This window comes from Morus notabilis, unplaced genomic scaffold (genome assembly GCF_000414095.1).
Source record: "Morus notabilis unplaced genomic scaffold, ASM41409v2 Scaffold2121, whole genome shotgun sequence".
NCBI lineage: Eukaryota > Viridiplantae > Streptophyta > Magnoliopsida > Rosales > Moraceae > Morus > Morus notabilis.
This window is the reverse complement of record NW_010357350.1, coordinates 28,185-42,636: the sequence shown is the minus strand read 5'-3', so window position 1 is coordinate 42,636 and position 14,452 is coordinate 28,185. Positions and strand designations below refer to the sequence as shown.

At 35.5% G+C, this 14,452-nt stretch overlaps 1 protein-coding gene across 4 annotated transcripts; it reads right to left on the bottom strand.

Moving 5' to 3' along the window:
• Positions 1 to 8,417: 8,417 nt before the first annotated feature.
• LOC21385411 (uncharacterized protein At1g51745) lies at positions 8,418 to 13,067 on the bottom strand. Of its 4 annotated transcripts, none has more exons than XM_024169392.1 (4): positions 12,845 to 13,067; positions 10,799 to 11,838; positions 10,045 to 10,224; positions 8,418 to 9,927 (listed from the first exon to the last, which is right to left on the bottom strand). In XM_024169392.1, exons 1-4 carry the CDS (start codon positions 13,033 to 13,035, stop codon positions 9,128 to 9,130), a joined length of 2,211 nt encoding a protein of 736 aa, XP_024025160.1. In that variant the 5' UTR covers positions 13,036 to 13,067; the 3' UTR covers positions 8,418 to 9,127. The 4 variants fall into 4 exon arrangements, with proteins under 4 accessions (XP_024025160.1, XP_024025151.1, XP_024025156.1 ...); XM_024169383.1 differs by having other exon boundaries at positions 8,418 to 10,224; positions 10,799 to 11,432; positions 11,511 to 11,838; XM_024169388.1 differs by having other exon boundaries at positions 8,418 to 10,224; positions 10,799 to 11,432; positions 11,541 to 11,838.
• Between the last annotated feature and the right edge of the window lie 1,385 nt (positions 13,068 to 14,452).

Here is a 14,452-nt window from a genome sequence, read left to right as displayed (position 1 = left end):
TTATTTTCAATTTTGTGCGTAAAGATCATTACCTGGAATGGGAGATGTTCGAACGGCATCATGTGTGGTTTTTCTCTTGCTCATGTTTTTCCAACAGCCTGCTTCTTCGTTATTTTGTTGACATTTATGTGGTGTGTACATATCAGGAAGTGGATTGATTTATGGCCAATTAGTTTGTTGTGTGTCACGAGAGGATTTTGCTTCCTCTGTTTTCACTTTGTTGCTTATGTTGATGGATTTTCTAGATCTTTTTAGTGGATTTTGTGGATCTGATTTGAGATTTGCATGTGGAGTTTTATGTTCTTAAAATTGTTTCACTTCGTTGATCCTTTTTTTTAAAGATTTTTTTTCACGTTCTTAACATTAGTTGATCTATTGCATCCTTTCCAGTTTTTGTTTTCAAGTTTTAGTATTTTCTTTTGTTTAAGTATTTGATAATCTTGCCAAGTGTTTCTACTCATGTGAATATGACTGCTATATTATGATAACTCTCCCTCTCATTTTCAAGCTTTATTTTCCATGAACATGACCTTTTCCCTTGTTCTTTACCTCTGTTTTTGTTGTGCGTTTGATGACCAATAATTTCATATTCCGAAACCTGAAATGTTGGACTATAGTTCTCATCTTCACAGATTTGGTCGCTTCATCTTTGACTTACTACTTTTTTTGTCTGGTGGTGGTAGTTAGTCAAGTTTGGTCTTGTTTCTTCTTTGGTGGGCACGTTTGTATGGCCACTTTAGTTTCAGAAGTTGTAAAAGGCAATGATAATTTTGAGATTGCGTGAAAAACAGGGCATCACATAAATGGATGGTTTTTTTGAGTGTCTTCATTATATTAGAAGGTTTTTTTATCTTGTGTGGTACGGTGGTGGACTGTTTTTGCTTCTTAAATTGTCGGTCACTTCTCTTTCATGTTCTTGTTTGTGATTTTTTGTGGGTTTCACTTTTTTGTGGTTTGAAGCTTGTGTCCTATTTTTGCACGCATTGGACTCCTCTTGCTTGTCCTATGCGTATGTAGATGCCTAAGAAAAACCTAGAGGAGAGGCCGTTGTATTGGAATCCTGCAGCAGAGGAGTTTCTGCTTGAGCGTCTATACGAATACAATGACATAAACCACGGGAAGGTACCAGATTCTCGGGATTACAACCAATGGGCTGCTCGGATGGTCACTTTTTTCGATGGATATGTACCCGATAGTGAGCGACTGAGGGAGAAACGCCGCTGACTTAGAAACCTTTACTCAACGTATAAAACGCTACAAAACCATACTGGAGTAGGGTGGGATCCTATTACTAAAACTTTTACATGCTCGGAGGAACTGTGGACATCTCTTTGTAAGGTAATATGTGTGATTCATTGCGCCTCCATTAGTGATAATGCGATAGAGGTTACACTTTCGTAGCTAAGTGTAAGAAACTTACAAATTTCATTCTAATTTTGTTAGAGACATCGTGAAGCGAAAACGTTTTTCACACACGGTTTGAAGCATACTGAGACGTACTTGGCGGCCGTTTTCCCTTCAAGAGTTATGGCATCCGGTTCAGCCGCATATCACCATGTCGCCCATGTTGAGCCAATGGATAATGTTGCTGCTGGGGATGAACAACCACAACCTCACCAGAATGTTCCTTCCCAAAACAGTGATGATGATGAGATGCCTAATGAGCTTCGCAACCGCGTGGAAAGTTTTGGAAGGCAGATGACATCTAATATCGCCTCATCATCATAGGTGATAAGAAAGAAACAGATAAGGGCACGCAAATCCAATGACAGTTCACGGGAGGAGTTGCTTGATTTCTGTAGGGACATTCGTTCAAGCAAAGAGACCCTGCCGAGTAACAACACTGTCAATGGACCAAATGAAATGGATATGATTATAGCGTCACTCAAGGAAATGGGAATTAACCCGCGTACGTATGCCCATGCGTTTGAAAAAATAATGGCGTCTCCCACGTGGCAGGTAGCATGGCATAAACTGGATGAACCCGTTAGGAGAGTTTTTTAAGCGACTTTGTTGATGTGCCAAAAACCCCCTATCCATATGAGGTGCCTAATCCATATAGCCAGCGGCCTCATAACTTCTCTCCCGATCCAAATCCATACACCCAGTGGCCACAGTCCTTCCAGCAGCCATCAAACCCCTATAGTCAGCCCCCTAACCCATACCACCAGCCTCTACCAGCCTTCAATCCACCTAGCCCTTAGATGTCTAGTATGATGTTTCTACTTACAAAATTAAATGGTTGATTTTCCCTTGCTATTAGACCACGGATTAGTGCAACCTACCATGTTGTCGTATGTAAGCGAGATTTTGAGACTATTGTTGGTGTATCAATTTACTTTCATTCTTTGTTGTTTGAGACTGTATTCTATACTATTGTTGTATACTGTGTTGCTATATTATATTAAATGGTGGTTTTTTCATTATAAACTAGTGTATGAGAATTTTTCATTAGTCACTGTTGTTTTTCTTGGGTGCTATGGAAATGGAGCACACGGCAGGGTGGTTCACTTGGGAATGTGGGCTGCTGTTGCTCTGGAAATGGAGCACATATCAGGAGGGTTATGGCTTGGGAAGGTGGGCTGGAAAATGGGGGCTGCTGATGTTCTGGAAATGGAGCACACGGCAGATGTGTTCACTTGGGTCTGGGACCTTTTGTTGCTCTGGAAAATAAGGTTATGGCTTGGGAAGGTGGGCTGGAAAATGGGGGCTGCTGATGTTCTGAAAATGGAGCACACGGTAGATGTGTTCACTTGGGTCTGGGACCTTTTGTTGCTCTGGAAAATGGAGCACACAATAGGTGGTGGGCTGTTGTTGCTCTGGAAAATAAAAGGAGCACACGGCAGATCTGTTTATGTATCTATTTATTGCCTTTTCATCATTCTCATGTTGTTCTTTGTTCTCCTTTCTTTGAATCTCCATGTGGTCAAGAGAATTTTGTGCATTTCGTCTAATCGTTTTTGAGTCTGTCAATATATCAGAGAGAAGAAGTGGTTTTATAAAATTTGTTCATTTTGTAGGATATGAAAGATAAACATGCCTTAGATGAGCTTATATTACCATGCTGCTGCTTTGACACATTGATTAGTGTATTGCATCAAATAATAATTGCGTTGTTCTTTTTTCTTTTTTTTTCTCTAAACCAACAGGATGCAGCCCGAAAATGAGGAACGCGATAGAACAGCGTCTTCAAGGCGTCGACAGAGATTTAAGGCCGCAATAGGAGTTGTCACGGCTGCAGCCGCTTATTTGTCTATTGACATAGTAAGAAGGCCGATGCACAATTCTTCATTAAGGGGCATGGACAAGGTAAATGAGCTATTAGCAAACATCAATGAGAATGCAATGTTTAACAAAGTGCGTATGGGACCAAGTGATTTTATGATTCTATGTGAAGTGCTAACTGAGAAAGGTTTGCTACGACCCTCATACAACATGAGCGTACCTGAACAATTATTTGTGTTCTTAACAATCATTTCACAAAGTCAAAGTAATCATGAATCACAAGACGCCTGGCAACATCCAGGGGAGACTATATCACACAAGTTTACTGAAGTTTTAGATGCTATTTGTGCACTACATGAATTCATTAAGCCCCCAAATTATGACAAAGTGCCCAAATTTCTACGTGCCAACCGTCAGAGATATGGTACATGGTTCGACGTAAGTTGTGTTACTCTTTTACGTATAATTTTTAACTACATATAATTGATTTCCCCTAATAATACGTCGATAATTATGTTTGTGTGAAACTTATGTGCAAAACTTTTGCTTGAAATGATCAGGACTGTGTAGGCGCACTTGACGGTACTCATGTACCTTGCACACCAATTGGTGTTCATAATCCAACGGCTTATCGAAATAGAAAGGGTGTGAACTCGCAGAACATATTGGCAGCCTGTTCATTTGATATGAAGTTCACATACATATTATCCGGTTGGGAAGGTTCAGCCCACGATGCTCAAGTGCTCACGGATGCACTTGACAATCCTAGGTCTCAGTTCCCACGTATCCCACCAGGTTACACTTATGTCTTCTTACTTATGCCTATTTATTGTTACCGACCTTCAATTTACAGCCTAATTTGGATATGCTACACAGGAAAATACTATGTTGTTGATGCAGTGTATGTGAACAATGATCGTTTTCTCGCTCCGTACAGAGGGGGACTTACCATTTGCCTGATTACATAAGGAGAAGTGGTGGATTTCGGGGACCTAGGGATATTTTTAACTACAAACACTCATCGTTGAGAAATTGTATAGAGTGAACATTTGGGGTTTGGAATGCTAGATTCCCTATCCTAAGGCAGCCTATTAATACATATCCAATGGATAAACAAGTGAAAATTCCAGTTGCCTGTGCAATACTACATAATTTCATTCGCATGGTTAATGAGGGGGATCCGCTTCTAAGTCAATACGACCGGGATGGTATACCTGTAAGTGAAATAGATCCAAACAATGAAGATGAGTTTGATGACGATGACAATGATGGCAATGTCCCTGAAGGCCCAGTTGTAACAGCATGTAGTGTTAGTCGTACAAAGATGTGTCGTTTTAGGGATCGCTTTGCGAATGAAATGTGGGTAGAATACCAGGGAAGCCGTGGAAGACAAGTTTGAAAATATATAACAACAATGACAATTTACCTCTGTTATTTGTCTAATTTTTGGCTAATGCACTATTTTTTTTTTCCATTTATTTGTGTTTTTACTTATTATAATTTTGAGTTACAATTTTTTGCATTTATTGCTCTCTAATATTCGTTCTCTTACTTATATTTTGAAATATATTTTTTAAAATTACACGTAATGTAATTTACATGGCCAAAAGATGGTTATTATTTTTGTCATGGTTCAAAATAAAAAAACAACACAACCAAACACTAGTTTGAATCATGATTCAGTTTAGAATCAGAATCATGCTTGCACACATCTAAACAAAGGTTTGAATCACCATGAATTATGATTCAAATCATGAATCATGATTCTGAATCCAAAGACTCAAATCACCATACTTTCAATCCTTATACCAAATGGGAACTAAAAAAAACGACCAAAATAGTAGAAAGAGTGAGACACGATAGCGTTTTTGTCGTAGCTTTGACCTTTTTTTTTTATAACTTTTGGTGGTTTTTGTTTGGTCTTTTTATGTTCACTTTTTCCTTTTTCTCTTTTTTCTCAAAGTTTTATATTCTTCATACTTTCTTTATTTTTAACTTCTTTTTCTTTCATTTACCTCAATTAATTTTTTTTTCAACTGTTATCCTACTTAAATATTTCTTTCAGATCATGCTCTAACATAATATTATATTAAAATCTATTTTCATAAATTTCTTTCTAATTGTCCCACTAAAATAAAATTTCTAAAAATTTCTACTTAAATATTTCTTTGAGTCTTTTTTTCTTGAAAAATGGTTTTGGTTCTTTGCTTCTTTCAATATTTTTTTTATGTTTCTCTTTTTGTTTTATTTTTATTTTTCATTTTCAAACACTTGAAATTAAAAAAAATGATGTGTTAGTAAATAACCTAGAATATGGACCATCATATGTTGCCTTTTTTCACTTTTTATCGTAATTTTAATGTTAAATCCTATCTTATTCAAATAGTAAATAGTAAATATAAAAAGAGTTGGTGAAAACTAATACTGTTCATTTTTTTGCAGTCATTTACGCACTATTTTGATGCTTTTTTTCCTGTGTCTCCTTTCTTTGCTTCTTTTATCTTTTCTTTTAGCTCTTTTATTTTTTTCTTTGTTTTTTATAACCTTTTTGGTGCTTTATTTTTTTTAACTTTTTTATTTCTTTCTTTTGTTTTGTATCTGTGTTAAATCCTAATCTTAATCCTAAGTATATAAAAAAAAGTAGATATTTAGTTTGTTGTTTACCATATGGTAGTTCTAAACATTGAGTTTTACGTGTTTTATTTTTTTCTATCATTTTTAAGTTTTAACTCCTTTATAATTTTCTTTTGTTATTTCATAATTTATGTTCATGATACGGTGGTTTTCAAAACGGTAAGTTTTTAGACGTTTTACTTTTGTCCGTTTATTTTTAAGTTTCAACTCCTTTATTTATTTATTTTTTTTACTTTGTTATCTTACAATTTAAAATTTTTTATAATGAAACATAATCTTTTCACTTAAACTAGTATTAAGATTCAAGCTCTATATTTTGTGGTGGAGTTAGGTGTAAAATAAGATTCAAGCTCTATATTTTGTGGTGGAGTTAGGTGTAAAATTTTTGTTAGGACGGGCATATTATCACTAAATATACACTCTTTTTAAAAATTTTCGTCTCTTTTTTTTTTCCTTGTTAATTTGTATTTTATGTCATAAAAATTTTAAGTTTAACTAAGTACGTGCAAAAAAAGAAAGGACGTATGTCTAACTCGTTTATATATATATATATATATAAACGAGTTAGACACACGTCCTTTCTTTTCCTTATTATTTAAGTCATGTTTAGGCTGCTTGGCTAATTATTTTTCTTAGTAAGTACATTAAGGGCCCATATAATAAAATTTGAGTTGAGATGTGACTTTGTATAAGAATTTTTTACTGTAATAAAAAATTAAATGTGATTATTTTTAAAATTTTTTTACTGTAATAAAACTCGAATTCTAAACTCAAATCGATGAAATAAACGATACTTAAATATTAATTTTACTAAGTACCGGTACTTGCATCTATCTTTTTTTTTTTTTTAACACTTTTGACATCATCAAATGCCTAACTACTGATGCCGCAGAAGAGACACGCTCGGAAAGCTGCCCAAAAACAATAGGCACTCAAACCCCATTTCGTCTCAGATTCGACCTTGTGTCTCGCGACAATAAACACTACTTCCACCACCATCGCGGCCCCGTTGCCAGCTTGTGGACGAAGATACAAGATCAGAAGCCTAGAGACGCACTAAAAGACAGTGTTGGGCTTCTAACTTAAACACTCTTATCCATTGGATTTGGTAATATGAATCCATTGGATTTGGTAACAATGCTTTTTTTTTTTTTTTGTTGTTGTTGTTGTTGATGATGTTCTCGATTTCAGGATATTTGTAATATTTGTAATATTTTTAGTCTTTCATTTACTGAACAAAGTCGTATGAGTATATGTTGGTAAGAGTTTGGCAAAGCCTTTCAAAAAGTTTCTACTATCTCTAAATCCAAGTATGGCATTTTTTTAGCAAAATCAAGCCCCCACGATCAATGATCGACCTTCCTCACGAACCACACCCACTCTTCTTTCTTAATAAAAATGGTATAGTATTCTAAGGCACCATTCATTTCACCGATTCGAATTTTGTTACAGTAAAAAACTCTCAGAAACAGTCCTATTTAACTTTTTTATTATAGTAAAAAGTTCTCACATAAAGTAATATCTCAACTCGAATTAAAAACTCGAATCAGCGAACTAAACGGACCCTAATTTCTAGCAAACACAATTTGAGACTCACCGGTATGACCATTTTCTGACTGTTAGATCTAATCAAAATTACATAAGCTTACGGGTGACAATTCGTGTTACGTGTCGTGTTTTGATCGTTTATTTCTAAATTTGTAGTCAATCCGAACACGATCCGTGACACAAAATTTTTTAAAAACCGCAACACAAATATGACACGACCACTTTACGGGTTGACACGACACGAAAATAACCCGTGACACGAAATTGACTCGTGAACTCGAAATTGACACGAAAATTATATACTTTTATTTAGTTTTTTACATATTAGAAATAACTTAAAATTCATAACACACTAAAATACAATAACATCCATTAAAATTAAACAAATAATAGTATAATATGTTGAGTATAACTATCATGATATCACAAGTTCATAATAAAATAAAAAATATGTAATGAAAAATATATGTTTTTTTTAGTTTTTTACGAGTTTTGTGTCGTGTTCGGATTAAGCGGGTCAAATCCGAAATTAACCTGTGTTTTTCGTGTCAATTTCAGGTCGACTCAATTTTGACCCGAACCTCTTTTTTCTCAACCCTAACCCGTGAAATTTGTGTCGTTTTCAAGTCGTGTTGTTGTATCATGACCCATATTACCGGCCCTACATCAACTTAAAAAAGTATGCAGAATTGACAGATTCTGACACCAAACAAGTTAAAAAAAAAAACACACACACACGCACACCAAACAAACAATCATGTTGTAGTCCTTGCCTAAGCCCACACAGTTGCTTAAGTCGACCTGTTTGTGTCACTTGCGTACAATTCAGCACCGCTAATATTACTTTCTTAATAAAAATGGTATACTATTCTAACAAAAATAATTTGAGACTCTAATAGGACTTCCCTATTAAAATGACCGTTTTTTTATTGTTAAATCCGATCAAAATCATATCAATTTAAAGAAAAAATATATAGAACTGACAGTATCTGACACTAAATAAGTTTAAAAAAAAACACACACACCCACCCCAAACAAACAATCATGTTGCAGTCCTTGCTTGAGCCCACACAGTTGCTTAAGTCGGTCTGCTTGTGTCACTTGCGTACAATTCAGCACCACTAATATTACTTTCTTTGACTCATCTTCATGCTTCGTTGCAAGTCTCGTATTATTATCAGGTTATCCATACGTGATACAGTCGAGAACATACACAAGCAAAGGAGAAGATGCACTAATTCCCCGCAAGAAACTAAAGCCAGAAAGAAAGAATAAATTTATAATGTCCCGCACTCAGCGCTCCAAGTTGGACGGTACCGCAGGGAATGAAGTTATTAAGCTCCAGAACCAAATTCATAAACTAAAAGGAAAGGAACCTAATTCAACACCTACTACTAGATTAGATCACCATCTTTACAATTTCGACTACTGTAATGTTACAAGTATATACAGAGTCAAAAAGCAGCCTCCATTAATCGTAATACTACTACCAATTTCTTTCAACGATGACGAAATGCCGGGACATTTTGCAAATGGAAAGAATACATAATGCCTGGTGGGTGCTGACCAAACATGGTTGAACAAGAGAGAAAAAACAATGGTCCATAAATGAGCGAAAAACCCGCCAATGCCAAAGAACCAATTTCACAGGTATAATGAAGCTACTACAATGTCTTCCCAAGCAGACAAGAACCGACTTTCATGGAACGCATGCAATTAGTTATACACGATGTGTTTGCCGTGCCAAGCCATTCACTGCTTCATTTATCCTGCTAAATACTAATTTAAGCGGAATACAAGCTATTACAGGACCCTTTGGTTTCTCAACAACTGATTTCATCTCCTCCAATTTCTTGCTACCAGTTAGTGATGATAGTTTCCTGATTTTCTTTGGCAATAGCCCAGATTTCTTTGTTTTCGCTGATTTGTGTGGTGAATTTTGTGGTTGCAATAGCAAATGCTTCGGAATTCTTCCCCTTCCTTTATTTCGCTTGACATAACCAATGTGAGCATCTTCAAATTCACCCTCCGCCGTCCTTAACAGACTATCACAGCAGCCATCCTCCAAAGACTCCACCGCGAGAGGGTGACCAACTATTGCTTTACCATGCAACTTACTCATTAGGGACACCAATGGAACATGGGATGGCCTATAGTTGGCTTTCACCTCAACGTTAACCTCATATAATGAGGAATCAAAAGGAAGATTTTTTATAGAGAAATCCGACATCCGATATCTGGAGTGAACTGTAAAGCGGGATTGGCGATAAGGAAGTAACCTCTGAGGTGGAAGTGAGCCATCAGGCAGAAGCTTCACCTCAGCAGTCAGCCCACTAATGTTAGGCTCCTTGTGTAACAGATGCTTGCTCCATCCCTGGGACCCATCACCCTGATCTTCATCAACTTGTAAGGGCTTCGTTTGTAAAGCACAGTCATGAGAACCAGAAAATCCGTTTATGCAATTGCAATCCAATTTCTTATCACAACCCTGAGATATTCCATCCGACGACTGCTCTATACCTGTCAAACAAGCATTGGATTTGTCATCCATGTTCACACATTTTGTAGAGTCTTGTTTTCTAGTTTTACTTATTTGCCTTGAATTCCTCTTGCCTTTTAACTGCCACTTTGAAGTACCTTTCTCTATCCTCTGCCCAATATTAGGATGCACAGCTTCTGAACTGGTAGAATTAGTCTCGTCAATGCCCTCACTTCTCAACAATACAGCTTCTACGAGACTACTTTGACTAGATTGCCTTTTTAATGCGCCAGCTTGAGGCTTCCCAGATGAACAATTAACAAATGTGGAAGAACCACCTGAATAGATGAAGAATTCGTATCAGAAGGCAATTCCACAAAGTTCTTGACTAAGCCTCATATTTAGGCACATAAGAAAGACTCTAAAATAGCAACAAAAGGAAAAGGGAAAGGAGAAAGGGATCCCAGGATGACTTGTATAGCATCTAAAATTACATACTTACCATGTCTATTGGATCCAAACAACATGAGAAAATTATTGAAGATGTCACAGAACGCGTCAATAGATACCATTTTCAATAATAATAAACAGAAAAAGCACAGAAGCAGAAGAAATACTGAGGATACAAGTACGAACACGCGCCCACCCGCAAAGGTAAACTATGGCTGATATAGGAACCCAGTAAACATATTTGCATTCGTGTGTGTGCACTTGCATGGATGTCTGTGTGTGTGTGCGCATGTGCATGTGTGTGTGTGAAAAGAGTTGGGGTGGGGGGGTGGGGCCGGTGGGTGTGTTTTTTTGGTGTTCGCATGTCATCTCAATGTCATCAATCAAAATGGCTAATATTATGTGGAACAGGGATAAAATTAAAAACCGCAGGCTCAGAGGTAACTACTACATCAAGTGTACCTGCAGAGTGCTTTTCCTCTCCAATGAATGGAACATCAAATAACCTATCAGAAGAATCATTCTCTGCAAATCCAGATATGCTGGAACTTTCATTCTCTTTCGTCTTGTTAATATGGGAAGTATCAGAAGCATTAAAAGAGGGCCCATTCTCACATGAAACTCCATTACAGTCTGAGCTATTTTTTATTACCACGGATACACTCCTCTTTGATTCAGTAGATTCTAACCCAGAAACCCTTGCATCAGATAATCCCCCAAGAGGTGAACGACATGAAGTTGGAAGTTGATCACAAATGACAGGAACAGACACCATAGCTGTACTCTCCAAAACCTTGGTCAGTGGACGCCGACGGTTTTTCTTTTTCAAAAACTCATGAACATTTGTCACTTGAGTTCTCTTTCTTTTCAAGGATGAGCTAACTCTGCTACCATGAACAGTAGTTTCATTAGACACACAGTTTCTGTTGTTTGTATCAGAGAGTGAAGCATTGTCTTGTTGAACTAACTCAAGCAGCCCTCCAACCTGAACCTTTCTTTTTGATGATATACCAATTCCCAGGTCCTCAAGCCCTCTCATTCGCTTCACTCCTTCTGTTCCATCATCCTCAGAATCATTTGGGGTTCTCCTTCTTCCCTGCAAAGATTGCACTTTAGAAGAACTAACATGATTTGGCCCTTCAAAAGATAAACCAGACTCAGATAATTCCCCAACCGTGTCTGAACTCTCTTCAGAGTTACTCACATCATCATCCATATCATCATTTGCGTTACCAGAATGAGAGATGGAAGGTGATTCTCTGGCTGAATTACCATTCTCACCACCCAAATTATTCATTCTAGTGTTGAAGTCCATATGATCCTTCTCCTGTCGAGCATTCTCAATCTCAAGAGCATGGAGAATAGCATCTTCTCTCCTTGCATATTTTACTGCCTTCTTATTTGAATTTGCTGCAGAAGCTTTTGCTTTTTCAATGCAATCATCATACTCTCCGCATCGAAATGCTTTCACCCTCTTTGACTTTTCAAGGTTATACCAATCTCTAAAAACAAAAATAACAGAATCAGTATACATTTACAAGCCAATAGAAAGCTAAAAAAAAACCCCCATTACAAGAATAAGCGTTTGAAAAGGCTCTTAAGACATTTTCATCAACAAACAAGAAGAAAATCACCACGCAATAAAAAGGAGCAGGAAGACAGCAGATTACATTTATATTAAAATCATATTGGCATACAATCCTGAAAACTGCTAAGTCAGACCCTCAAACTAAAATTGAAACTTAATATAGTTTCTAAGAGAGCAAGGGGTAGACCAAGAATTACTTGAGCCAACGTAGTTAGGCACAACTTTCAAGATCTAAGGCTTCAGGAGGGTCTCATGTTTAATAGAGCAGATTGAAAATGAGAAATTCATACAGCCGACCCCAATTAATTTGGGATTAAGGTGTATTTGTTGTTGTTGTTATAGTTTCCAGGCCAACTTTGACAACAAAACAAAATAAAAGGACTCTACCAGTACTAGTGTATCATCATATTATACCATAAACCAACAGAATTTCCTTAGTTGAGGATTTCTCATCCTCTGTTTATACTTTCTAAAGCTACCAAACACTATTAACAGGACAACAACTTACATTAACAGAACTTATCACAAAGTGTCAAAGGAACAATTTCTCGAGCTACCCACCAAACATAAAATTTGGGAAGGAAGAATTGCCTCACAAAGATTGCATCTTTGCAAAACTTTCGGTCACCATTGTAAATGACCAAACAACTTGCACCAAAAACCAACTAAAGCCTAACCCAATAAGATTACCAGTCCATCAAACCCACAAGTTTGAAGGTAACGCCACCAAACTTGCTATGGAAAATCATTCTTCTTCAAAATCCCATTAGCCCATTGAAAAACAACAATCTTTTCACAATAGCACTATCAAATGAGCCTAACCATAAATGCAACAAACCGTACTAGAACAAAAACGGAATCACTAAAAAATCGATAAACCAATATCAAAAACCAGAAAAGAAGTAAAAAAGAATACTCACACGCTAGCGTCCTCGCGACCCAGAAGCTTGACGGGAGTTCCCGATCTCGGGGAAACCAAGCAATTCTCAGACAACTCGTCGAGACCCAATATCCGACCCGGCCACCATGACCCGTTTCTGCGTCGGACCCAAACCAACCCACCCACCGACGCGTCAATACCCTTGTTACTGGCATCGCCAGAGCTTCCCATCTGAATGAACCTAGAAACCAATCCAACTCCGATCCAACCGAACCAGACAGAGAAAACCAGTGTCAACCCTCCATTAAACCGAAGAAAATCTCCCGCAGCCAAACGCCTAGAAGAAGAAACCCAAAAAAATATAAGAACCGTTCGAGTTTAGAATTCGAATACAAAATTTTTTTTTAAAATAATTATATTTAATTTTTATTTTAATAAAATTTTTTTATATAAAATTATATTTTAATTTTAATTAAAAATTTAAATTAACGAATTAAATAGATTTTAAAAATATATTAAGAGAGAAATGGCAAAAATGAAAATTAATAAATGAGTTAAAGACATTATAAACACTAAACAGACGCCTTTTTGGAGGTGAATAAGATCTGGTTCTCTATTTTGTTAAAACCCCAATCTCACAAATGTGGTCTTTAAAATTTAGTTTCAATCCCATTTTAATATGATTTTTTAAATATTACACAGTTAATTTTTGAGATTTTATTCTTTTTATGTTTAAATTTTTCAGTTAGTTTAGTATTAAATATTTGACGAAATATGTAGAACTTATAAATTAAAATTAAAAACATATACAGTTTAGAAATTAAAACAATACAAAAAACTTAGGGCCCGTTGGTAACGTTTTCAAAATTATTTTGTTTTCAGTATAAAAGTAAAAATGAGATTATTTTTAGAATTATTTTGGGACTGATTTTAAAATTACGTTTAGTTACTTTTTAAATATATTTTTTTGAGTATAATAAAAAAATGAAATCGTGTTTTGTTATAATTATTAATTAATATTATAACATTGTTAATAAGAACTAAAAAATGAAAACAGAAAAGAGAAAATAAAATTTCAATTATTTTTTAATTCCTTCACAAATACTATTTTCACTGTTTTTTGTTTTCATTTACGTTTTCTAAACATTTGTTAAACAAACACGAACCGTTTACATTTTTCTCTTAAAAGATGTGTAGAAATGTTTTCAAAAATAATTTAAAACCAATTCTAAATACACCCTAAAATTTAATTTTCGTTAGTTTCTTTAAAGATGTATCTAAAGGTGTGTAATTACAAAAGTAGTCCTTTGTGATATTGCAATTCCAAAACGTCCCTAAAAATCTATGATGATATCATATATGGTATTACTAGTAAAAAAAGCACGTGCAATGCAAGTGCTAGTTATAATAAAGCATGAATTTAACTATTATATTTATTATTTATTATAAAAATAATTTTATAAGATAGACAAATAAGTTTTAAAACTTGTCAGAGTTTATTAATTATAGCTTAAAAGATTTAGAAAGTTACGAAGAGAGAGTATAATAATTTTAAAATATTATAAATAATAGTGAATATTTTATTTGTTATTTAAAAAAATATAGCACAAGAAGAAGATATGCATAAAATGCATCTATATCATTAAAA